The 23,851-nt window shown below is 47.5% G+C and overlaps 1 protein-coding gene across 2 annotated transcripts in view; it reads left to right on the forward strand.

Moving 5' to 3' along the window:
• Nucleotides 1-23,851, forward strand: part of ASCC3 (activating signal cointegrator 1 complex subunit 3) — a 2,962,611-nt gene that overhangs the window by 2,889,959 nt on the left and 48,801 nt on the right. For both annotated transcript variants that reach the window (XM_069606524.1, XM_069606525.1), the window contains exon 41: nt 12,437-12,640. In XM_069606524.1, coding sequence (XP_069462625.1) covers nt 12,437-12,640 — 204 coding nt within the window. The remainder of the gene's footprint in view (nt 1-12,436; nt 12,641-23,851) is intronic.

The raw sequence follows: 23,851 nt of genomic DNA on the forward strand, positions 1-23,851 counted from the left end.
CCCGAGGACAAGAGAATAACGCTTTTCTACAGAGGCCTGCGTGGAGAGCTCAAGGATGTGCTAGCGCAGGTTGTGAATCCTCCACAAGAATGTTCAGACTATATTGACTTAGTTGTCCAACTAGACCATAGACTACAGAACAGGAAGGCAGATCGTTCCAGATTTGATACCCGAGTGTTTTCCAAACCACAGACCTCGAATAAGGGAGCTGACACTGTGGAACCCATGCAAATAGGGGGCATGAGAGGACCTTTAACCCAGAAAGAGCGGGAAAGAAGAAGGCAGCTGCAATTATGCCTCTATTGCGGTAATTCAGGACACTTTCTTCGGGACTGTCCCGTGAAACCAGCTAAGAAGACTGTAGGAGCCGCTGATACCTGTACCACAAGTTCTGAGCAGGGAAACGACCTCGCCCGACAAGAGTAGAGGTCCTCTTGCCGAGCGTTAAGATCTGTCCCGTGACCTCGCATTTCGTGGTACCCATGGTCCTCATTAGTCCTGAACGTCCGGATCGTTTGCATGCAATTGAAGCTTACATTGACAGCGGAGCAATCGGTAACTATGTGGACCGTGAAATGGTATCAAGGATGAATCTACCCCTTGTCCCTAAGGCAGTAAAAGACGTCATCACTACTGTGGATGGCACGGAGATAGCCTCCGGACCAGTAACGCATGCCACCCAAGAAGTGACGCTGTTGAGTCATAATGGACACCGGGAGAGAATAGTGTTCGATGTAATCAAGGCCCCTCAGTTCCAGATCATTCTGGGAATCCCTTGGTTAGAGAAGCACAACCCTCAGATTGATTGGCGAGCAAAGACGGTTCAGTTTCCAGAGTGTTCTACCACTTGTTATCCTCGACCTGATGTTTCACTGGCGACGATCTCTTCTGAGGAGATTCTCAAATTGCCTCCCGAATACCAGGAGTTCCAAGACGTCTTCCAGAAGGATCAAGCTAACACCCTACCTCCTCATAGGTCTTACGACTGTCAAATAGATCTGATACCTGGAACAACTCCTCCTTGCAGCAGGATCTATGCCCTCACCGAGCCAGAGAACCTTCACCTCAGACAGTACCTGGACCAATACCTAGCTAACGGGTTTATCCGTCCTTCAAAATCTCCAGCTTCATCGGCTTTGTTCTTCGTTCCGAAAAAGGAAGGAGACCTTAGGACTTGCATAGATTACCGCGCCCTGAATCAGATCACTGTTAAAAACAGATACCCGTTACCTTTGATCCCTGAACTCCTGGACCAAGTCAAAGATGCCTGTATATACACAAAGCTGGATCTCAGAGGAGCCTACCACTTGGTACGGATCAAAGAGGGCCATGAATGGAAAACGGCCTTCCGCACCAAGTACGGGCTATTCGAATATCAAGTGATGCCCTTTGGACTGTGTAATGCTCCTGCTGCTTTCCAATATTTTATGAACGATGTCCTCAGAGAACTCATTGACGTATGTGTAGTTGTCTACATTGACGACATCCTCGTCTATTCATCATCTGAAGAAGAACATCAGAGACATGTTAAAAAGGTTCTCGAGAGATTGCGTCAACATAGTCTTTTTGCTAAGCTTGAGAAATGCGTCTTCAACGCAACGGAAGTCGAGTTCCTGGGATTCATACTGTCACCTAACGGAGTCCATATGGATTCAAAGAAAGTTGATGCAATTATCAAGTGGCCATCACCAACCTCTGTAAAAGGAGTTCAAAGCATGTTAGGATTCGCTAACTTTTACCGCAGATTCATTCCTGAATTTTCCCGGATAGTCCAGCCCATCACCGCTCTGTTGAAAAAGAACAAACGTTTTGAGTGGTCTTCTGAAGCGGAACAAGCTTTTCAAGATCTAAAAGCTAAATTCATTTCTGCACCTGTTTTAAAACACCCTCGCCCAGAACTACCTTACATCATGGAAACGGATGCTTCTAGTCTTGCTATGGGAGCAGTGTTATCACAAAGAGATTCGGTCACAAACCAACTACATCCGGTTGCTTTTTGGTCCCGCAAGTTTTCGCCTCCTGAGATCAACTATTCAATTACAGACAAGGAACTTTTGGCCATCAGATCGGCCTTTAAAGCCTGGCGGCATTATCTTCTAGGAGCCAGACACACAGTCACCGTAATGACTGACCACCGCAATTTACAATACCTAAAGACAGCCAAAGCTCAGTCTTCCAGACAACTTCGTTGGGCTCTGTTTCTAGCAGAATTTGACTTTCTAATTACTTATCGACCAGGCAGTAAGAACGGAAAAGCGGATGCCCTCTCCCGGATGGGAGTAGATGAACATTTGATCAATCCAGATCCAATACCCATAATCCCAGAACAAAGGATTTTGGGTTTGGTCAGCACTCAATCTTTTGAAGACATCAAGACCACGGTGAAATCGCTCCTAACTCCGACCGATTTGCAGGACTGGCAATTAAAGGGAAAAGATTTCTCAGTAGATCAAGACCTACCATATTTCCGAGGACGATTGCACTTGCCCTGTGAGAAACTACAAAAACAAGTAATCTCTGGTTATCATGATTCTCTAATGGAGGGGCACCCTGGCATTACCAAAACCATGGAAAAGATCAAAAGACATTTCTGGTGGCCATCGTGGAAAAGGGATATTAGAGACTTTGTAATCTCCTGCGGTGTGTGTGCCCAGAATAAAAGTCAAAAGCAAAGACCAGCCGGCCTATTACAGCCACTTGACATCCCTCCCTGTCCATGGCATACCCTGTCCATGGATTTTATCACGGACTTACCTCCATGCTTGGGATATACTACCATCTTAGTAGTCGTGGATCTATTCTCGAAAATGGCTCACTTCATACCCTTGAAGGGTCTGCCTTCAGCCTCAGTATTGGCCCGGGAATTCTTGGCAAACATTGTTCGCTTACACGGTTTTCCTTTGGTTTTAGTCTCCGATAGGGGAAGTCAATTCATCTCCCACTTCTGGCGCAGTTGCTGTCGTCTAGCCCAAGTTGATGTAAGACTTTCGACCAGTCACCATCCCCAAACTGACGGACAAACCGAAAGGACAAACCAGACACTAGAACAATATCTACGCTGCATGCTCCAACAAACAGAAAACCCCTGGAAGGACATTCTTTGGATCGCTGAATACGCGTACAACAATTCGACTCATTCTGGAACCGGGAAGACTCCCTTTTTCTTGTTATATGGACACCATCCTAGAACCTCCAACCTGGATCCTCCCCAAGAAATTGAAGCACCTGCTGTGGATCACTTGCATTCGGAGATCACCTGTGCTTTTAAGGAAGCCACTGCCCATCTGCAAAGAGCTAAAGCTCAATTCAAAAAGGCAGCCGATCGGCACCGTAAAGAGGCCCCTCACTACGCTGTAGGAGATCAAGTCTGGTTATCCACTAAGCACCTGCCTTTAAAAGGACCCCGCACTTTCATCCCGAGATACCTTGGGCCCTACCTCATATCTGCCATAATTAATCCGGTGGCTGCCAAATTGGAATTACCTACGCATATGAAAATACATCCAGTATTCCATGTCTCCTTATTAAAACCAGTACAACCAGAAACCCGATTGACTGAACTCCCGGAACCCGTTTTGGTAGACGGAGAACTCAAATTTGAAGTGAAAAACATCCTAGACTCCAAAATTTCCAGGTCTAAATTATACTATCTGGTTGATTGGAAAGGATACGGTCCCCAGGAAAGGTCTTGGGAACCCTCAGAACACGTCCACGCACCTCGTCTGGTCAAGAGATTCCATCTGAATCACCCCGACAAGCCGAAGCCCCCGGAGAAGACACACTTAGGAGGGGCCTTGAGGGGGGATACTGTCATGATCACTGCTTCCAAGGAGCCAGGATCAGCCCAATGTCCTTGGAAGCAGGCCCCTAACCCTGATCCTAGGCTCCAGCCGGTCCCCACAGGGACCTTTTGGACCTTGTCCTGGCGCCGGTGGCACCAGGCTCATCAGAAGCCTCGGTCCCGGCACTGGAAGCGCCGGGCTCATCATTGGTGTGAAGATGCTTGGGTGGACTTACCTGCGGCAGACCATGCTGCTGACTTGCCAGACTCTTAAAAGTCCTCGGTGAACTGGGACTACTTTTCTTACCTGGGTGGGGCAGCACCACTCCACTGGAACTCTTCTGGAAGCAGGAACTCTTTTCTTACCTAGGCGGGGCCGTGGAAGGAGACGCCTCATCACTCCAAGGCTATTTAAACCACACCCGATTGATGAAACGTGCTTCGCGTTATTCTGCATCAGCAGCAGAACGCTCACCGAGTCTGCTCCAGCTTTTCTTCTTTAGATCCTGAACCTGCAAGAATTATACTCACCATTCCGGTACCCGAGCAACATCAGCACCTGCAAAAGATCAGAAACAACAGGTTAGCAGAACGAACTTTCACACACAGTGTTTGCTTACCTGATCCATCGGCAGCGGGCGTGTCTCACGCTGCACCTTCGCCTGCAAAGACAAACAGCACTATTTTACTTACCGGCACGCCGTGCATTCCGGATTCTTCACGCTGCATCTTCACCTGCATAGACAACAGCACTCACCGGCACGTGGCGGATTCCGGATTTCTTCTTTCTGCATCGTCGCCTGCAAAGACAAAGAAAGAGACAGTAAGAGCGCTTGCCATACTTACTCAATTCCAGGCGCTTCACTGCCACGCATAAAAGACTATAAAGACTAAAGGTGTCCAGAAACTTACCGGTCGTGCAGACAACGACGGTACTCATCCTCTGAAGTCAAGAGGCTAACGTTTCACCAGTGAAGGAACTGGCAACGGCACCCTGCACTAGACGCAGATGGAGAGCCCAGCATTCACCTATCTAAGGTGAGCAAGTTGACCTGGGAGGGGGGTTCAACAGACAAGCTGGGAGGAGAGAGATAGGGACATTCAACAACCCAGACCTTTAATCCCCATATTATTTCACCTGCAGAAACCTCACCCTTCGAGTTCGACACACAGTGCGGAGAGGTTCGACCCCAGAAGCCAACCGAATCCTGCACATCACGTTTCGTGTTACGGACACCTTCCTGCCAAGACCCGCGCCTCCGTGGGAATCAGGTGAGCGTTACAGTTGGTGAGCACACCTATTAGTTCTTTAAATGATTGTAAAATTTTGGTCATCAAGGGTTTGGGAGCCTTCACCTTCTGTGCTGCCTTGAGCCCCCGAAGTAGTGGCTTAGTGTAACTGGAATAGTCAAAGATCCAGGCCTGGCAATAATTGAATAAGATTCAAAATACACAACAATGTTCCTATGCCATTTCATAGTCAGGTAATCCCAACGACAATCCAGTAGCTCTAACAGACTGAGTTACTGTTTTTAACAAAATAACCTAACTGCAACACAGCTATGAAATAAATCTCAAAGTATTTTATTTACTCTTATTGATCACATATCAAATTCATTGCAGCATGATTCCAATAAGACACTCTTCTTACTTCATTGATGGATATTCCCAACAATAGTGCACAAAACGAATATTTTTGATCTATAAAAAACAATATTCAATACACATTTCACAAAATTATGTCCATGTCATCTCTTCACATCCATAAAGTTCATACAACCTCCTTCCACTTATACTCTCTCACCCAACATGTTTCATTCCTTTCATACTCATTAAAATGTATTTGGAAATTCTTCAGGGGAACACTACTAGAATATCCACCATTTCCTATTTAACAAAAACAAGTATTCATTCCTTGATGTATTTTCATATTGTGAAAGGATAGAGGCTCCGTAGTGAAAGAACCCGGAAGGACTGCACAATCAGATAGAGCGGCACAATCTGTGTGATTTTGGAGCACGGCAATACATGGTGCACTCTTCCGCCGCCCAGACGGAACCTCTGGTGAAGACTGCACTACACGGCTAATGTGACTGAGGCAGTGGCCACTGGTGAAATACTGCGGACTGAGGAGCGAGTTGACGCTGAAATTTACAGCCATCAGCAGTAACTTTGGGCACATAGCTGAGCAATTCACTCACGAGAAGGAGCCTATAAACATGATGACTGCAGTGATTTAATTCATGATAACTGCAGTGAAGTAATTTTGGCCTAAACCATCTGGGGGCAGACAAGACTCACGTAAGGGTACTCCTATAGACTTATCCAAACTGGTGAGGTGAAGAAGAAATATGATCCACCTGAGGTCGGATTTGACAGGAAATGTGTTTGAGAAGACACTATGTGAAAATACAGCAAGGATTGAAAATGGGAAATGGTGGATATTCTAGTAGTGTGCCCCTGAAGAATTTCTAAATACATTTTAATGAGTATGAAAGCAATGAACCATGTTGGGTGAGAGAGTATAAGTGGAAGGAAGTTGTATGAACTTTATGGATGTGAAGAGATGACATGGACATCATTTAGTGAAATGTGTATTGTATATTGTTTTTTATAGATCAGAAATATTTGTTCTGTGCACTATTGTTGGGAATATCCATCGTATGAAGTAAGCAGAGTGTCTTATTGGAATCATGCGGCAATGAATTTGATATGCGATCAATAAGAGTAAATAAAATACTTTGAGATTTATTTCATAGCTTTGTTGCAGCTAAGTTATTTTGTTTAATTCAGTAACTCAGTCTGTTAGAGCTACTAGATTGTCGTTGGGATTACCTGACTATGAAATGGCATAGAACCATAGGAACATTGTTGTGTATTTCGATTCTTCATAGGGGCATTGTTCCGTTGATTGTAAAGCAGACCCTATAGTCTCTCCTTGAGTTGAATAAATAATTGCATAAGCCCATGAACTGCTTCATTTCCTTTAATGTGTTTGGTGGGGGTGCATTTTGTTCCGCTGCTGCCCTTTCAGGAGTTAACCTCCTTCCTTCTATCAATAGTATCTGCCCTAGTTATACTACCTTCTTCTGACAGTATTGCAGCTTCTCGCTGTCCACCTTATACCCCTTGCCTGCCAATAATGTCAATAGTATTAATGAATCCTCCCTGAACTGCTCCTCTGCGGTGCTGCACACTAGGTGGTCATCCACGTATTGTATCACTGTGCTTTGTATATGTAAATTTCCCATGCCTGCCTGCAACAACTCGGGGTCTCACCGTACCCTTGTGGGAGCCTGGTGTGCTGGAATGGCAGTGAAGTACTAGGAATCTGGGTGTAATGGTATCAAAAAGGATGTATTCTTGAGATCAATCACTGTGAAGTAAGTTGCCCCTTTGGGAACATTACATAAAATGGTAGCCAGATTGGGCACCCCCGTAGACTCCGACTCCAGGATGTTATTCAGTGAGCGAAGATCCTGTACCATATTTCAGGATCCCCCTTTGGTTTTTTCACAGTGTACTGTGAGGAGCCAGGAATGAGACTCGGACACAAAAGAGTCATGATTTTGGTCAAAGACTTTTAATAAAATAAAAGGGGGTAGGGAAATGCCTCCCTGTCCCTGCTCTAGGGGCATTTCCCAACTAAAACCAAAACTAAGGGTCTATCAATGTCAGAATGTCCAAAGCAAAACCGTCCTGTGTCCAAGGTACTATTCGGTCCCACACATTCTAACAAAATAAATTCTAAGGTGAAAAAGGTAATGTCTTTGGGCTTGAGTGACTTATAAATGTTCAAAAAGGAAAATGCGTAACTCCAACACAAAAGTTCCAGAAGAATATATTTCCTTGTTCCAGAGGGTGGTTCCCTTCCTCTCTCTGGATTTATCTTCCCTGTGTTGTATATTCAAAGATGTCAGTTCCTTGAGTTTCTCTTGCTGGACAACACAACCGGTACACAAAACTACTTGGCTGTTTGTTTTTATCTTGATAGCATACCTGGTGTACTCACCTGCCAGGTTTTCACTCCTCTTCTCTTTGGTTTCGCACAGTCTTTTTGCTAGTCCTGAGGTATCTGTCTCAGGACCCCTTTAGGTGATATATTTCTTATACACTATTCAGTTTATTCTTGCATTGTATGCTTCCTACCAAGGTTTCTTATATGAACACACTTGCAACGGCCTGGTATACACTCCTGCCAGGACTTTCTTAAATGCACATACTTACAACTGCTCGGTTTCATCTACTGCCAGGACTCTTCTCCTGTAAACTCTGCACACACTTCCAAACTTGATATTCTCTTAGGTTTGTTTTATCTGCTAGTGTATCTGCCTGGTATGTTCTCCTGCCAGGGCTTTTCTTATATGTGTTTTTCATACACTTGCATAAATGAAAGTCTCTTAATTTTGTTCTGTTTTCCGTTTTAACAAAATGCTCACTAGTTGTTTCTCTTTCATGTACTTCATTTACTTCCTGAACAGTTATTCGTATTTGGCATGGGTGCCAATACGCCCCAGTGTCCCTAATTCTCTCGTGGACTCCCTGGCTCTTGCTGTCGTACTTCGTTTCTCGCGCAGCAAGCCAGTGGCAGTCATTTGGCATTTCCTTGCGTCTCGCTGCCATCGTTCCTCAGCTGCTCTTCCTCTTGCAGTTCCTGCTTGGCTCTTCTGCTTCGTTTCGGGCAGGCAACCACTGCAGTTCAACACCAGCAGACGCCCAGGATCGCTGTGCCGGCTTTTGGCATTCTTGCAGCATGTTCCCTCTTAAAGTCAGCTTGCCTTTTCCTCTTTCTAAAGCTGGTTGGCTCCACAGCACTCTCTGCAGCACAACTGCCTCTCGGTCCGTACTGAGAGAAGCATCTCTATCCCTCCAGCAGTGCACCTCAGTCAGCTGCTTCTGCTGTTTACATTTCCCACTCAGCTGCTTCTGCTGTTTAAATTTCCCAGTGACAGGTATGTATGTGCTCACAACAAATAGAGCGCAGTTTGTGTTGTTGGTCTTCTTTGCTCTGCATTACTCGGCTCATCTTCCTTGTTCCGGTATTCCTGGAGTTATGGGAATGGAAGGCCATCTTGGAAGTTTTACATGTAAAATATGATTGTGTTCTTTAAGGCTAAATCAGCTCTGGATGACTTGTGGGTCGTCTCAGAAGGTGTCTTCATGAATTTTAGAGGGACCAGTCAGATGTTGATGTCTTACATACAGGTCTTGTTAGAAGGTCTTCAGTACCCTTCCTAGGTGGATGAGAGGAGGGGTAACAATATGCCATTAAAGCATTGGGTATGCATGGGGTATCGTCAAGAGAGGAAGGGTGATGCCATTCCTTGTCCGACGGTGCCCTGATACTCTCCTGGAGGTTGTCTCCCCCATGTGATCCTCCCTCATATAGCCGCACCCAGAGTCAGGATCATTTAGTGGCTGCCATCCCCTGGCCAAATGAGGAGAGGTCACCTCCGGAAAGGGAGTGATGACACCATCAAATTCATCACAGTACACTGCTGTGTTACACTGGGAGTCTGAATGCTGTATTATTCCCTGTTGCCATAATGCTTCAATGGTGTCATGTATTCTGCCTACCTGGACAAGGGAATACTCTTTGACCCGGTGCAATATGGCCCCTTCCTTTAATTTAATGTAGACTTCTCTGATCCCTTTTAAGAGACCCATGTAATAGGGCCAGCTGGTCCAAATCTCTGCAGGCACCTTCTGCAAATCCTCCTGCAAGTGTGCCGACATCCTGCAGTTATTGAATGGCGCACCATCGTGAGCATCACCGTTTGTCACACCCTCATGCTTGCCTTCCGCCATAAGTCATTGGCTTGTTACCCCAGTACGGTGGCGAACAAGCTCTTCATCTCACCCACTGCCAAAGTTATCCCTGCTGTATCTTTTCTAGGGCTTACACTCATTTCCCCCACACCTACGGTGAGGTATGGCAAACTCTTCATCAAATTCTCTCTGTCCATATTCGGCCACGGTACATGCTGAGTACCTCCTCAAACTTTCTGTAATAAGGGGCGCTGCATCCTCAGCTGTTTAATTTCTCCCTTCTCTCCGTCCCCTTTAGTCGTCACGACAGCTATGCGGGTTGGCCTTCTCCTAAGTCTCTCTGCCCATGGTCTGTCGCCCCGCTCTTCCCCCTCTTCAGGTTCCCAAATTTTCCAGCATCGGTTCTGGCATGGATTCACATGCTCATAAATATTCCCTGTCGTCAGGCTGGGAATCCTTGGTAAAAGAAAAAAAGTTTAACTTTCACTTTAAAATTGTATTTCTCCTCTAAACCAATCACTGTCCTCTGGGTCATACTGCCCCATCCAATGACAGTCCTCTCACTAAGCTCCACTACTGGTGCCCAGCTTCATATTTTTACCACACGCTTCTGTGTTGGGAGTCCTCATGTTGCTCTCCAATCTATTGTTGTGCATTTTCAAGGTTTTTCCATAATAAAGGGACTAAATTTGACCGATTTTGACTTATCGTTTTCGACCAAAGGACTGCTGCCGGCGCCAGTGATCTGCTGCTGGCGAAGATCTTCATCCACCGCGGATCGTCCATTGAAGTTTCGAGAAGGCCCGGCCTTGGGCATACTTCGTGCCTTTCGACGATGTTTGAGGAGGAGGGCAGGGGCAGTGTGGCTTAAGGAACATGTTCGTAGAAGATCGACATCATAAATGCTTATATTGCCTGCATTCAGACCACGATGAGGAGGGGATGCGAGGTGTGCTGTGGTTTCAGCCTCAGGGCAGGGTCATGCCTCACCCAGGACCGGCTGGTCCGAGGAGCGAACTCCCTCCTGGAGGAGGTAGAGATCCTTTTAGGACTTCCGCCTGGTCTCCAGCAGCCCCCTCCAGCTCCCCAATTTCTCATGGTGTCCTCTTTCTCCATCCCCACCTCTAGCCTGATACAATTTCATCGTTTTTCCTCCTCCATATGGCATTTTTTCCACTTTTCATTTTCGGCTAACCCCAGTCACACCCATTCTAACCACAGTTATCTCTTGATCGAACAAACAAATATGGCAGCTTTTTCATTTCTGATAAGCATCTCTGCTGCAAAGCACCATGGAAGATATAGCTAAGATGTTTCAAGAAGGGTGCACCCCCTTCACTGTCAAATATTTTAACAACCACTGGACGGAATAACCGCAGACCCATTCTGAAAATCGAATCAATGCTTTGTGGCCAAGTTGTTCTGTACCTTTTCCAATTCCGTGCAGCATTTTTTGCTGTGTGCTGCTCGGAATTGGGGAACTTATTGGGAATAGGTCAAAACAGTGTTTTTTTTTTTTAATTATTTTTTTGCTTCCTTAATAACTTTTTCATTTTTTAACTAATCTTTCCTAAAATATCCAGTCTGGGGGGATGACAAACATTTTGTTTGTAAAATATCAGCCAAAACAGTCAGTGAAGTCAAAAGTTATTAGCAACTCAACTATAGTGCAGTGACCGCCGCACTATAATTTTATCTAAGATTCCTCTAATGGTGGGGAATCATGATCATGTTTCTAGGCTTTACATATGATGAGCACTGGTAAACCAATTGAGGTAAAATGTTGCATAAACATATTGGTAATACTCTAAGGCTTTTCTTTTAATGTAACAGTTTACAGTGTCAGACGTTTTTCACTTTTAAGCATGTTGATAGTCGTTACATATTAAGTCCTTAAAGTAGGATATATCTGTCTTGTAAAACAATGAAGACATTTATTTTAACCTTTTCCCTGCTATGTTATTGACTGTAGCGTGCTATGACATAAGGTTTTGTTGAACCCAGATTTACTAAATAAAGTCCACTAAAAGATTGGTCTGCGCTGTTGCAGTACAACTACCATCTATTTACTTGTATTGATTGTATGCACCTGATGACTCTAAGGGTAGGTCATCATAAGGTCCCGAGCCCCTAATTTTGGGACTTAGTATTTGACTGTCACATAGTTGGACTCAATACGAGTTGCGAGAGGTGTACCAATGTGGTAGAAGAAAAATAAAATACTAATCAGTTCATGCTGATTTAGTGTTGAACTCCATCCTTATTATAACCACCACCTTGAAGTTGTGGTCTCTTAAATTTTGGTAGACCAATCAGTCCATCATTGGTAAGTCATCCACTATATTACTAACGAATGTGTCCACTGATCGGATCTTTAAGTCAGCGAGAAGGTCATCACTATACCAGTTGGTGATGTCCGACAACTTGAACTTGATATCAGAACCAAGGTTGGATCATGGTGCAGAATCGATTTTAGAGAAATCATTCTTCTTAATGTACTTTGCATTTTTCAAGGGCTGCTGACATCATTGGGCATGCAGCATATCAGTGAAGGAAGCCTCCTCGAGAACCTGCATTCCTTCCAAGACTGGCCACTAATCTCCTCCTTTGCTCTCTTTAATCACACCCCTTATTCCTCTTAATGCTCTGGGTGGGATAGTGAACAACTGCTTAGGGCAGTATTTGTACAAAATCTTTTCCCGGAGGCACACACTCCAAACTGAGACGATTTGTAATGTTTTGAAACTCTTCTGGGTATAAATATGTATTCAAAAATGATAACGTTATTATGAAACTTAAATTACAGTATAAATTTAAAAGTGTTAACTAATATTTGAAGTTAGTTTACTACATGCATCAATCTATTGTACTTTTTTTTACCTACAGGCATGGAATGTTGTATCACATTTGCCAGTAGTGGAGGTTGACATAGGCTTAAAAGGCTGGTTTGATGATAAGGGCCAAAATGAGCAACCACTCCCTACTGCGGCTGCAAATATGCGCGATGACAGCCGGTGGACCAAGTTGCATGCGGACCAAGAATATGTGCTTCAAGTCAATCTGCAAAGAATCCACAGAGGATACCAAAAGGTATTGCACATAATTGTAGATTAAGTCCTGTTTTGAAAAAAAAGAAAGGGCATCTCAAACATACCCCCCTTTCTATGCCATTTGCGAACGGATGCAGCTAAAAGAGCTTCTACCAGATCAGTATTTCAGATGAGGTGAACCTTAAATTTCAGGTCAATCGACCCATTGTAATGGCCTGATTCTTCAATAGACACCAACCCCCCCTCTCCCCTTCATCTGAACAGATTTTCTAATACCAACTGATGTAACTGATTTATATTTCAATGGCTCTACCCAGGACCATTATGTAATGTTATATTTATTTATTGCATTTGTTTCACACACCTAACCCTCAGTCATCTGGGCATCTGGCCACTTTTTTAAAGTGGCCCAAAAGCAGGGCAACGTTCTAGTTCTGAATGACCATGGTGTTATATTAATATGCCTGTATGCAGCGCAAAACAAATGACAACTGAATTGGTGTACTGTGCCCCTGCCAAGGTTATCCAGACTTTAGTGTCCTGTAGGGAAGAAAATGAGTGAGAGAAGATAAAGGGATGGCAAAGTGGGAAATAGATGCCACAAAAGCAGGTAGAGAGGGTTGCAGCAGGGAAAGAATGTTTTGTTATAGCTTGGGTGCATGTCAGCCCTGTTAGACCATAGTACTGCAAAAGGGACTAGTGTTTCTTTTTTTCAACATGGTAATTTATTGCCATTTATGAATAACAGTAGCGTTATCATACTTTATGACCTGTTGTTAAGAACATAATAAGACAAATACAACAGTAACATAGCCTCAACTGTGTTCTGGGGTGGACTGGAGGGGGTTGCAACCGACTCATTTCAGTGTTACAGGGCCTCAGTTCACTGGTCGCGGTTGGGGGGACTGCCCTGTGTCCGGGCCGGGGCAACCCCAGCCTGTTAGTCCATCTTTGTCAGCCATCTGAGTGATTGTGGTTGTCTGGCTATACCTGGAAATTTCTGGACAAAGTCAAAGAATGGGTCCTAGATATTGTGGAAATTGTTCCTCTTTCCCTGGCGGATGGCAGTGATTTTCTCGGCTACGGTGATGATCCGACATTTTACCCACCACACTGGGATTGTTGGGCCTTCAGGAAGTTTCCATAGTTTGGCAATTGAGATTTTGGCTGCTGTTAGTAGGTGTGTGCAGAGGACTGCCAAATTGCCGGTCAACGGGAATTGTCCTATTGTCCTTCTCCTGGGTCTCCCAGTAGGATAATGCCTGTGTCCCATGGGATTGATAGGCCTGTGATCTGTCGGATCTGTTCCAGGACCTCTCTCCAGAATCTTTCCGCTTTCGGGCATGCCCAGAGGAGGTGGAACAGTGAGCCTGTGTGTGCGCAGCCTCGCCAGCATTGTGGTGGAATAGTGGGGTTGCATTTGTGTAAAACTTCGGGGGTCATGTGCCACCTGTAGCAGACCTTAATGGCTCCTTCTTGGCTCATAACACATCTGGAGGCCTTGTGAGTTCTTGCCCAGAGGTGGGCCCAGCTGGTCAAGTTCAGTTCCCTGCCCAGGTCTCTCTCCCACCGCTTCATATAGAGTTCCTTGGATTCTGGGTTTGTCTTGTCCAGTAGCCTGTACAGGGTCGCAATCTTACCTTTGGGCAGGGTTGTCGTTAATGTGTGTTGCAGTGCAGTGTATTCTCTGTTTCCGTGCATCCGCATTGTGTCATGGGACAACCAGTGTCGGAGCTGGGCGTATCAGAACCTGTCGGCCTCTGGCACCTGGAATTTCCTTTTGCAGTCCTCAAAAGTAAGTAGGGAGTCCCCTTCGTAGAAGTCCGACATGTGCTTCAGTCCCCCCCGCCTTCCATCTGGAGAAGACATTTTGCCCCTGGCCTGGGGTAAAGTCCGGGTTCTCCCAAACCGGCGAGAGCGGGCCTGTCGTACTTCTACACTTCAACTTCCGTGCTGCCTGCTTCCAGCTGTTTACTGTGTTCCTCGTGGTTGACAGTGGCCCAGCGTTTGGGGGATATTTAGGCCATCTGATGTGTAGGAGGGATTCTAGTGGGTGTTGGCTCCAGTCCTCTTCCAGTTTCAGCCAGCAGGGTTTACTGTCTCCCTGTTGCCACATGAATGCTGCTGAGAGCTGAACAGACAGGCAGTACTTCCCAACCTCGGGGACTCCCATGCCTCCGGACCCGGGGCTTCTGAGCACGACCTTCCTAGTTACCCGGGGTTCCTTGCCCCCCCAGATGAATTTTAGTATATTTCCCTGCAGTTTCTGATTGGCTTTTTTGGGAAGTGTTACTGGGAGTGCCTGGCAGTGATATAACAGTCTGGGGATCAAATGCATTTTAAGCGTTGTGATCCTACCCAACCAGGATATCTCTTGGTCTTGCCAATGAGCCATGTCTGCTTGCAGTCTTTCAGTAGGGCCGGGAAATTAGGTTTGTAGGTGCATTCTGCTTGTTTGGGTAGGCGGATGCCTAAATAGTTCAGGTGTGATTTGGCCCATGGGATTGGGAGGTTAGCTGCTAAATAGTCCAGTGTTGCTTTTGGGATGTTGATGCCCAATGCTACAGACTTTTTAGGATTGATCAAGAACCCTGAGGCTTCTTTGAAGTGGCTCAGCTCTTCCCACAGTGCTGTCAAGGATATGTCTGGGTGCTCTAGTGTTAACAACACATCATCGGCATACAGTCCGCTTTGTAATTGTCGTTCTTGAACTTGAGACCCTGGATTGCGGTGTTTTGTCAAATCCTAGCCGCGAATGGTTCCATTGATAAGGCAAAGATAAGGGGCCATAGGGGGCAGCCTTGACGGGTGCCTCTGGTGATTTCGATCCTAGGGGACATGGCTCCGTTGAGTCTCAGGTTAGTGGTGGGATGCTAATAATTTTCCAATGTCAATTTCTGGAATCTTGGCCCCAACCCATAGTGTTTCAGTGTTTCTCCTATATAGCCCCAGTCTAGTATGTCAAACACCTTGTGTGTGTCGAGCGATACTACTCCTAGTTCCCTTCCAGTTCTGTTGGCCGTCTCGATGATATTCAAGGTGCGTCTGATGTTGTCCATGGTGTTACGTCCCGGGATGAAGCCCGTCTGGTCGGGGTGGATGAAGTCTGGCAAGCCTGCTTGCCAGTAGTTTTGAGAAGATTTTAGAGTCCACCTTCATTAAGGCAGTGGGGCGGTGTGACGAGCAGAGTTCTGGGTTCGCTCTGGATTTTGGAATCAGGATCGTGATTGATTCCTCCATTGAGGGAGTGGTGGATCCGTTTCCAGAAAAGAGTTGAAGAGTGAGGCCACGTGGGGGGCCAGGATGTGGTTACATTTTTTGTAGAATGGTGCCGGTAGTCCGTCGGGCCAGGGGCTGTGTTCTTCAATGAACGGATCACTTCCACTACCTCTTCCGGGTTTATGGGGTCTTCCAAAGAGTCGATCTGCGGATGGCGTGTCAGGCTTGGGACCTTACTCAGGCAGGCGATGTGTGCGGCTACCTCTGTGGGTTTCCCAGACATCACGTTTCTGTGGTATTCGGTCATGATGGGCAGTTTTTCTGGGTCTGAGCAGCGGGGGGTCCCATCTCGATCCAGTAGGGATGTGATGTTTTTTCTAGTGTTTACTTTCTTGAGCTTGTGTACCAGCAGTTGGTTGGCCTTGTTGCTGTTCAGATAGTAGTACTGCTTTGTGTATGTTAGCGCTCGGGCTATTCGGTCTGTCAGGTGTATTTCCAGGATTACTTTAGCTTTGCAACGCTCGTTCCATGACCTTGTCAAAAGGAGTTTTTTGTGGTTTGATTCCTTCTGAGCCACTTCCGCTTCCAGCACTTCTAGTCTGCGCTGGTGCGCCGCTGCACAGTTCATGGCTACCACCGGCTTCACGGCGTTCCACACTGTGGCTTCTGCGGGTCCTTTACCCAAGTTCTCCGCAAAATAGTTGGTTAAAGTTTCCGCTAGTTCCTGGCTATCTGCCATGTCCGCGAGGCAGTAGTCTTGCAGTTTCCAGGTCATGTACCGTGGTGTTGGAAGGCCTTCTGTTTGGAGTTGTGCTACTACTGGGGCATGGTCGGAGATTACCTTTAACCCAATGTGGATGTCAGCAATGCAGGGGAATAATACGCTTGATACGAGTAGAAGGTCTATCCTGGAAAAGCATCTATGGACATGAGAGAAGAAGGTGTAGTTGTGAGCTTTATCAGGAGCCAGCCTCCAGGCATCCACTGTTCCCGTCTCTCTCAGAAACTCTGCGAACCCCAGTGCTTTCAAAAAGTCTGTTCCAGAGGGTAGAAGGGTTTTGTCCATCGATGGGTCCGGTGCGAGGTTGAAATCGCCTCCGATTAGCAGATTGCCTTCTGCAAAGGACGTTATCACTGGGAGAATCCTACGTAGGAAGCGTTCCTAGGCTTCGTTTGGGCAGTAGATTGCTATGATGGTTATGGGGAGATCAACCAGGAGGCCCTTGATTAGCAAAAACCTTCCCTCAGGGTCCTGCTTAACTGTGACCCCTGATAGGATCGCTGATTGACTGAGCAGGATCGCTTTCCTCTTCTCTTCTGACCAGAGGATGCAAAATATTTCTTCGGAAATCTTTGGTACTTGACGCGTTGCTCATCCATGAAGGGACTACTGTTGTGCTAATTGGGTTGTGTTTGCAAGGCAGATTCTGAGAATTGTAATTTAGTACATAATTTAATGTTGGATGCATGATGGACTCGAGAGTGTTCTAGGACAGGTCAAACTGCAGAATATGAATTCTGTGACTGCCAAGGCTGGGCCAAGAATGGCATACTCAAGGATACACTGTGTAAGAAGGTACATGTTTTTGTAACAGAAGGTAAAGGTATAAAGTGGTCAAAGCAGCATGGTACAATTGGAAAAAGCCTGCACATTCGTGTTAAAAAGGTTAAGAGTCTGTTCCAGGTCCAGTCATGTTAATCTTTATTTTTAGTTCACAGTGAGAAAACATAGCGCCTTATTTTGGAGTAGGCTATCATAGTAGATGACCTCAAGAACACACCATCTATCAAAGATGGTTCAAGGGTTTTTATTAGGTATTTTATTATGTACCAACTAAGAGCCATCCCTCTCTCTTGTCTTTGATGGGTCTCCCTCCACCCTAGCCCAGACTTACCTAAAATCCAAGAGGGTCACTAGAGGTATGTAACCTCTGCCGTCTCAAATCTGGCTGGCTAGTGGTGAAGACCTAAAGGCAACTGGGCATCAGGGCGCTAGGTAGAGAAAGTAAAAACAGCTTCAACGGGCACAAGGCAGATGCAGAAGAGAAAAGGAGAGTTTTAAGCCTGCGTCTGAAAGTGAGATGATCCTGTGCCAAGCATAAAGGAAGAGAATTCCACAACCCAGCTTCGCATACTGTCTTACTCCCTCTGGGACTTTCTAGGTGGATCATTAACTGGGGTCCCACAAGAAGAATGATCTCAGGTACTTCGAAGCACCCAAGTCTCACTCGATCTTTACCTTTCATGCTCTTGTATTCCTGGTATTTTCCTCCCTTGCTCTTCCTTCTACTCTCCTCCCATCTCTTTCACCCAATCTCATCTTTTTCTCCCTATCTCTTTCCTATTTCTGTCCATCTGATAGTCTTCCTTCTGCTGCCACTTTCCCTCGACTCTTCTGCTCCCCAAACCCTCTCTATTTCTCTTCTCACCCTCTACTCTCTCCAGCCGTTATTCTAGACATTTTTCCCAATATATTACACTCTACTCTTCTCACACTACTCTCTACTACACTTTCCTCCCACTGCAGTACATACCCCACCTTCCCCAACAGTGACTCACCTTTCACTCTTTAAGTCACCTTTCTTAATCGGTCTCACTCAAGTCCATACCCTCTCATGTAGTCTCACTCATTTTACATGCACCCTCACCCATGTACCACTTTCGCTCACTAACCAATCCCTCACCTTGCACACACTCTCTGTAATTTTCTTCCATGCCCCACTGTCCTTCCTCCTCTTGGTCGATTCCGCCTTCTCCTCCCTTGACGTCACCTGAACAAGCCACATTGACCCGGTGCTCTTGTCCCCTTTATCCTCCTTCTCTCCCTTCCATTGGCTCCCAGCCTCACCTGGTTCCTCAGCCATTCTCTGTCTTTGTCCCTCTAGGGGCTGCGCTACAAAGATCGGACACCATAAAGCGCAAATTCAGCCTCTCCCCCTATTCAAACGTGGGTCTGCCATTAATCCGCAATGGCGACCTCTGCAATCAAAGTCTGTTTCAAAGTTCTTCTTCTGCATTGGATGAACGTCTGGCGACGTACTACTGGCTTGAGGTTCTCTGTTTCATCTGTTGCTGGTGAGCAGTCTACTCCGTTCTCCATTGCAGATAATTCTGCTCTCAGTGGTCCTGAAAGGTAAACGAGAAAACACTGTCCAGCTTTTTGTGCTGCAGGTATGGAATGATCATAAGTGGTACTTTGCGAGCTCATCCAGCTCATCCTCCTCTTCTGCACCAGGGTGCAAAGGAGTTCTGCTCCCAGGAGTCAGTTCGAAGCACAATCCAAAATGATTACTGTCTCCATAGCTAAGGGTGTCCAGCCCACCAGAGCCACCTTCAATGTCGTTAAGTAGGGCGATTCGACTACCGTCCCTTGGGCTGAGGGGTTTTGGTCCTACCGGAACCATCTCCAAGGTCGGCGCTTCTGCGTCAGGATCTGGGGCCAACGAATGCCAACATGAGGCACGGGACCTGCGTGCCCTCCGTACCAGGGCGTGGTGCTAGGCCCAAAGATGGCAGACAAGCATGTGGCAGAGCCTGCACAGCAGGCATCCAACTTAGATTCACACTCTGGGCTTCTACCGGCTCCTTCGCCTTCAGAGTGGGCCTTGCAAGAAGGTTCTTCAAGTCCCCTTCCTTTGGGAAGTGTCTCCCGGCCCTATGGCACAGGCGAATGGTCTCCGCAGAGTTACATCTACACCGCACAGCCTTACGGATACATGCCACAGGCTCCTAGGTGCTTCGATCAGGAAAGGAGACCCAGCGCGGCAGAGGGCCAAGCCCATCACGATCTGATGGTATTTGAGGATCACTTCTTCAAGCGCTTCCTCCTCCTCATGTGCCCCCCCCAGATGTCGGGCCTCCTCAAGGGCCTCATCACAGAAGTGATTCTGCAGGTAGTGCCTCCTAGGCCTCCTCCTTTGGGTCCTCCTCCGGTCCCCCAGGGAGTACCAGTGCTGCTGCCCATTCCTCCTCCTGTCCAGCCCCTGTTGGTGCTTCCGAACTCTCCTCCACCTGTACCACCAATGCCTGCCCCCTAACCCTGTGCTGTCACCTGTTGCTGCCCAGTCGCCCCTGGGTTCTGACCAGGGGGGGACACCTCTGGCTCCTACGACACAGGACCCGGACTCCCCTCCGTCTGGCAAAAAGGGGGGGCTGACTGCGATGACGCACAAGACGAAGGGCCTTCAGCATTGGTGAAGGCATTTTATGATTGTCTTCAGGGCCTTGCAGAGTATTTTGGGGTCCCCCCGCCAGAGCAGGCCCTCCAGGGGTTCCAGGGTGTTGGCGGAGGTTGTGGCGCAGCATGCCACAAGCTGTTCGGACATTCAGATTAACAAGAAATTGGACAGTTGTTTTAGGCTTTTGGATGGGGAATCAGTCCTCCTGGCCAATCAACCACACTCTTCATTTGTGGATGCAGCCTCCTTGTATTCCAAGTCATAGTCTTTGTCGTCCACGGCAGGTGCCTCCTCCAATTATCCTTCCAGGGCCCTTGAGTCTTTTAGCAAGCGTTGTTATCTTAATGCTGGGCTGCACTTGCGTCAGGCCAACGCCGATGCCCTCCTAGCCTTGGCGAACCAGAAGCTGTGACGAGAGATCGGGGAGTTCCCACCTAACCTCCCTCTGGAGAGACAGGCCTCCTTCAAGGCCAGTCTTTTCGGAGGACGCATGCCACAGAATTCTCCTCTGATGTGCAGGAGAGGATCCTGGATCTTCTTTTTGAAGGGACAGCCTTTTTCATTTGTTCACGGATGGCTAGCTGACAAAAAAGAAGACCTCTACACAGACCGCTAAGCCCTTGGCCATCCTGACCAAACCAGGGCAAAAGTCCTTCCCACAGGGCAGGGCAGGCCCTACTTCAAATCCCACTCTTTCAGTGGCTTCAAGGGGTTTAGGGACCGTGGTACGCTAGGGGCCAGACAGGTCCTCCAGCAACCACAGGAGGAAGCCGCAGAGGTCATTGTAAGACTTTTTCTGCTCCCCCTCTTAGGCTCTCACCTCAGATGCCAAAAAGCAATGACGTAACGGTCAGGGAACACAGCTCGCATGTAGGCGGACAGCTGGAAGCATTGTTTCAAGAGTCCTTGGATTCTTTTGATAGTCTCCACGGGCTTCAGTCTTCCTCTTCCTTTTCCTCTACCTTCTTCTCCTACCCTGATTAAGATATGGTCCCTGGCGCTGTTGCAGGAGATCCTTTTTCTTTTGGACATGCTGGCGGTGGAGCTGGTTCCTCCGTCAGACAGGGGTTCTGGCCTCTACTCCAGGATTTTTGAGGTACCCAAGAATAACCAGGTTGGCCTGAGGGTAGTCCTGGACTTGTCATTCCTCAACCTATCATTACTGCTTGAACACTTCAAGATGATCCCCCAGCATACATAGCTGAGTCCCTGTGCACAGAGGACTGAATGTGTTCCCTAGACCTTAAGGATGCGTGCCTTCATGTCCCCATCTACCAGCCGTACATTTCTGCGGGGTTCACCATTATGTCATACCACTTCCAGTATAATGTGCTGATATTCGGCCTCAATTCGGCCCCTTATGTGTTCATGAAACTCATGAATGCAGTGCCTGGTCTCCTCCGCATGGTGGGCCATCACTTATACCCCTATTTGGTAGACTGACTGGTGAGGGTCAGATAGCCCGAGGTGGCAGTGCACTCCTGCCAAGGACTGGTGGACCTTCTTCACCAGCTAAGGTTCTCCCTCAACCAGCGGAAGCCACAGTTCACTCCTGCTCAGGACCTGGTGTTCATTGGGGAGTGGTGGGACACAGTCGTGCAGTGGGTGTTCGCCACGTCCGAAAGGCTCCTGTCCCTCCGCAAAGGTATAGGGCACTTTATGGCTAATTCGACCACCTCGGCATGCTGCTTCCTGTGCCTTCTGGGCCTGATGGTGTCTTACATGCTCACAGTTTGCACGCCCGCCTCAAGATGAGACGACTCACGCTCCACCTGGAGGCCTACTGGGACCAGGAAACGAGGTCACAGTCAGACATAATCCCTATCCCCCTATCCCTCCTTCCGGATCTTCACTGGTGGCTATTGGACTACAATGTGGCAGTGGGAGCCCCCTTAACTCTGTGGGAGCCCACTCTGGTGGTGACAACGGATGCCTCCCTCTCGAGCTGGTTGGCTACTCCTAAGGGCTACTCGATTCATGGCGCATGGTCCAGGACGGAGGCCCTCCTGCATATCATTCTGCTCAAATTCAGGGAGGTGAGCCGGGCGCTCACAACCTTTCTACCGCTCATCAGGGACAAGGCTGTTCTTGTCAGGACCGACAATGTTCTACTTGAACAAACAGGGTGACACCCGTTCCGCTCTCTTGTGTATGGAGGCAGTGTCAATTTCGGAATGGGCCCTGTTGGAGGGGCTACGGATATCCTCTGTTCATCTCCCGGGAGACAACAATGCGGAAGCGGATCAGCACAGCCGCCTGGGATTCAACACCTACGAATGAGAGTTAGACATCAACCGTTGGTTGCCTCAACTCCAGAGATGGGGGTTACCGGATCTGGACTTATTCGCATCTCCTCTGAATTCCAAGTGCCACCGGTTTGGTTCTTGGGCAGGACGGGGTGAAGGGTCTCTGGGGAACGCATTCCAGCTCTGCTGGCACGGCCGCAGGTGCTATGCGTTTCCTCCTCCTCCTTTACCCCAGCGGACCCTTCGCAAATTCCGAGCCTCGTTGGACTGCAGCATCATCCTGATCGCCCACCACTGGCAGTAGAGTGCTTGGTTCTCAGATCTGCTGCAGTTGTGCTCCCAGGGGCCTGTCCATCTACCGAACCCCAGCAGGGGCTTCCTGATACAGCAGGGACGGGCAGTGGAGCATCCGGTTCCAGCCGGGCTTGCCCTCGTAGCCTGATTCCTGACCAGCTGAGACTGCACCATTCTCTAGCATGGGGTCTGGCATGAATTCACATGCTCATGAATATTCCCCGTCGGCAGGCTGGAAATCCTCAATAAAAGAAAAAAACTGTTTCACTTTGCCTTTAAAACTGTATTTCTCCTCTAAACCAATCACTGACCTGTGCATCATACTGCTCCCATCCAATGACTTTCCTCTCCCTAAGCCCCACCTCTGGCAGCCATTTTAAGATTTTTACTGTAAGCTTTAGTGTTGGGAGTCCTCAAGTTGTTCTCTGAGCTATTTTGTACTTTTTTTCCACTTATTTTTGCGCAAAAGTTCTATTTTTGTTTCATTAGAGCCTGTGTGCTCCTATCACCGTTGGTCTTGGTCAGCAACAGGGATCTGGGAAGTTGCGCGCCCCTCAAGGGCAGTTGTTCGTCCAAGTTTCTGGAAGGCCGTCTTGGGCCTACTTCGGGCCCACCAACCATGATGGAGGAGAAAAAGGAGGGAAGGACCCTCTTCAGGCCCTGCACCCAATGCGGGCTACAGAACGTCTTCATGCAGGACAAACATCTAAAGTTTCTGTACTGCCTGCACCTGGACTGCAACGAGGATCGGTGCAAGATATGCCCGGGCTTCTCAAAGAAGACAAAGAAAGACAGGTATAGCAGGCTGGCAGCATGGTTCAAGTCGAGCAAGGACTCTGACCTGTGCTCCGAGCAGGGTCATGCTACACCCAGCACCAGCCGGTCCGAAGAGCGGTCTCACTCTGGGAAGAGGTCAAAGTCCTTTGAAGATGGCCAAGAACCGCAAGTCCGATTCCACTGGGTTCGCCGCTGATGCGGGTCCCAGGTTGTATAGGCTGCGATCACTGTTAGAAAAGATTTCTGTTCATGTGTAATTTTCCCTCCAGTTGTGAACTCCTCCAACTTTTTGCTGTTGTCTGACCATCCTAGCCTGACTTTTTCCAGTGGAGCTCATCCTTCTGCTGTACTCCACTGGGCTTTTGCTCATTTTGTTATGGGGAAACTGACATGCCCTTAAGACAGTCAGTACTGGGAGAGTTTGTTTCCCTTAGTCTTTCACTTTGTTACCATTTCTTAGTAACATTTTAGCAGTGCACAATGTACTTTACAGTACAGTACGTTGGGGTCCCTTTTTCATTTTTAAGGTCCTAAACC

This window comes from Ambystoma mexicanum, chromosome 4p (assembly GCF_040938575.1).
Source record: "Ambystoma mexicanum isolate Mex_15411 chromosome 4p, UKY_AmexF1_1, whole genome shotgun sequence".
Taxonomy (NCBI): domain Eukaryota; kingdom Metazoa; phylum Chordata; class Amphibia; order Caudata; family Ambystomatidae; genus Ambystoma; species Ambystoma mexicanum.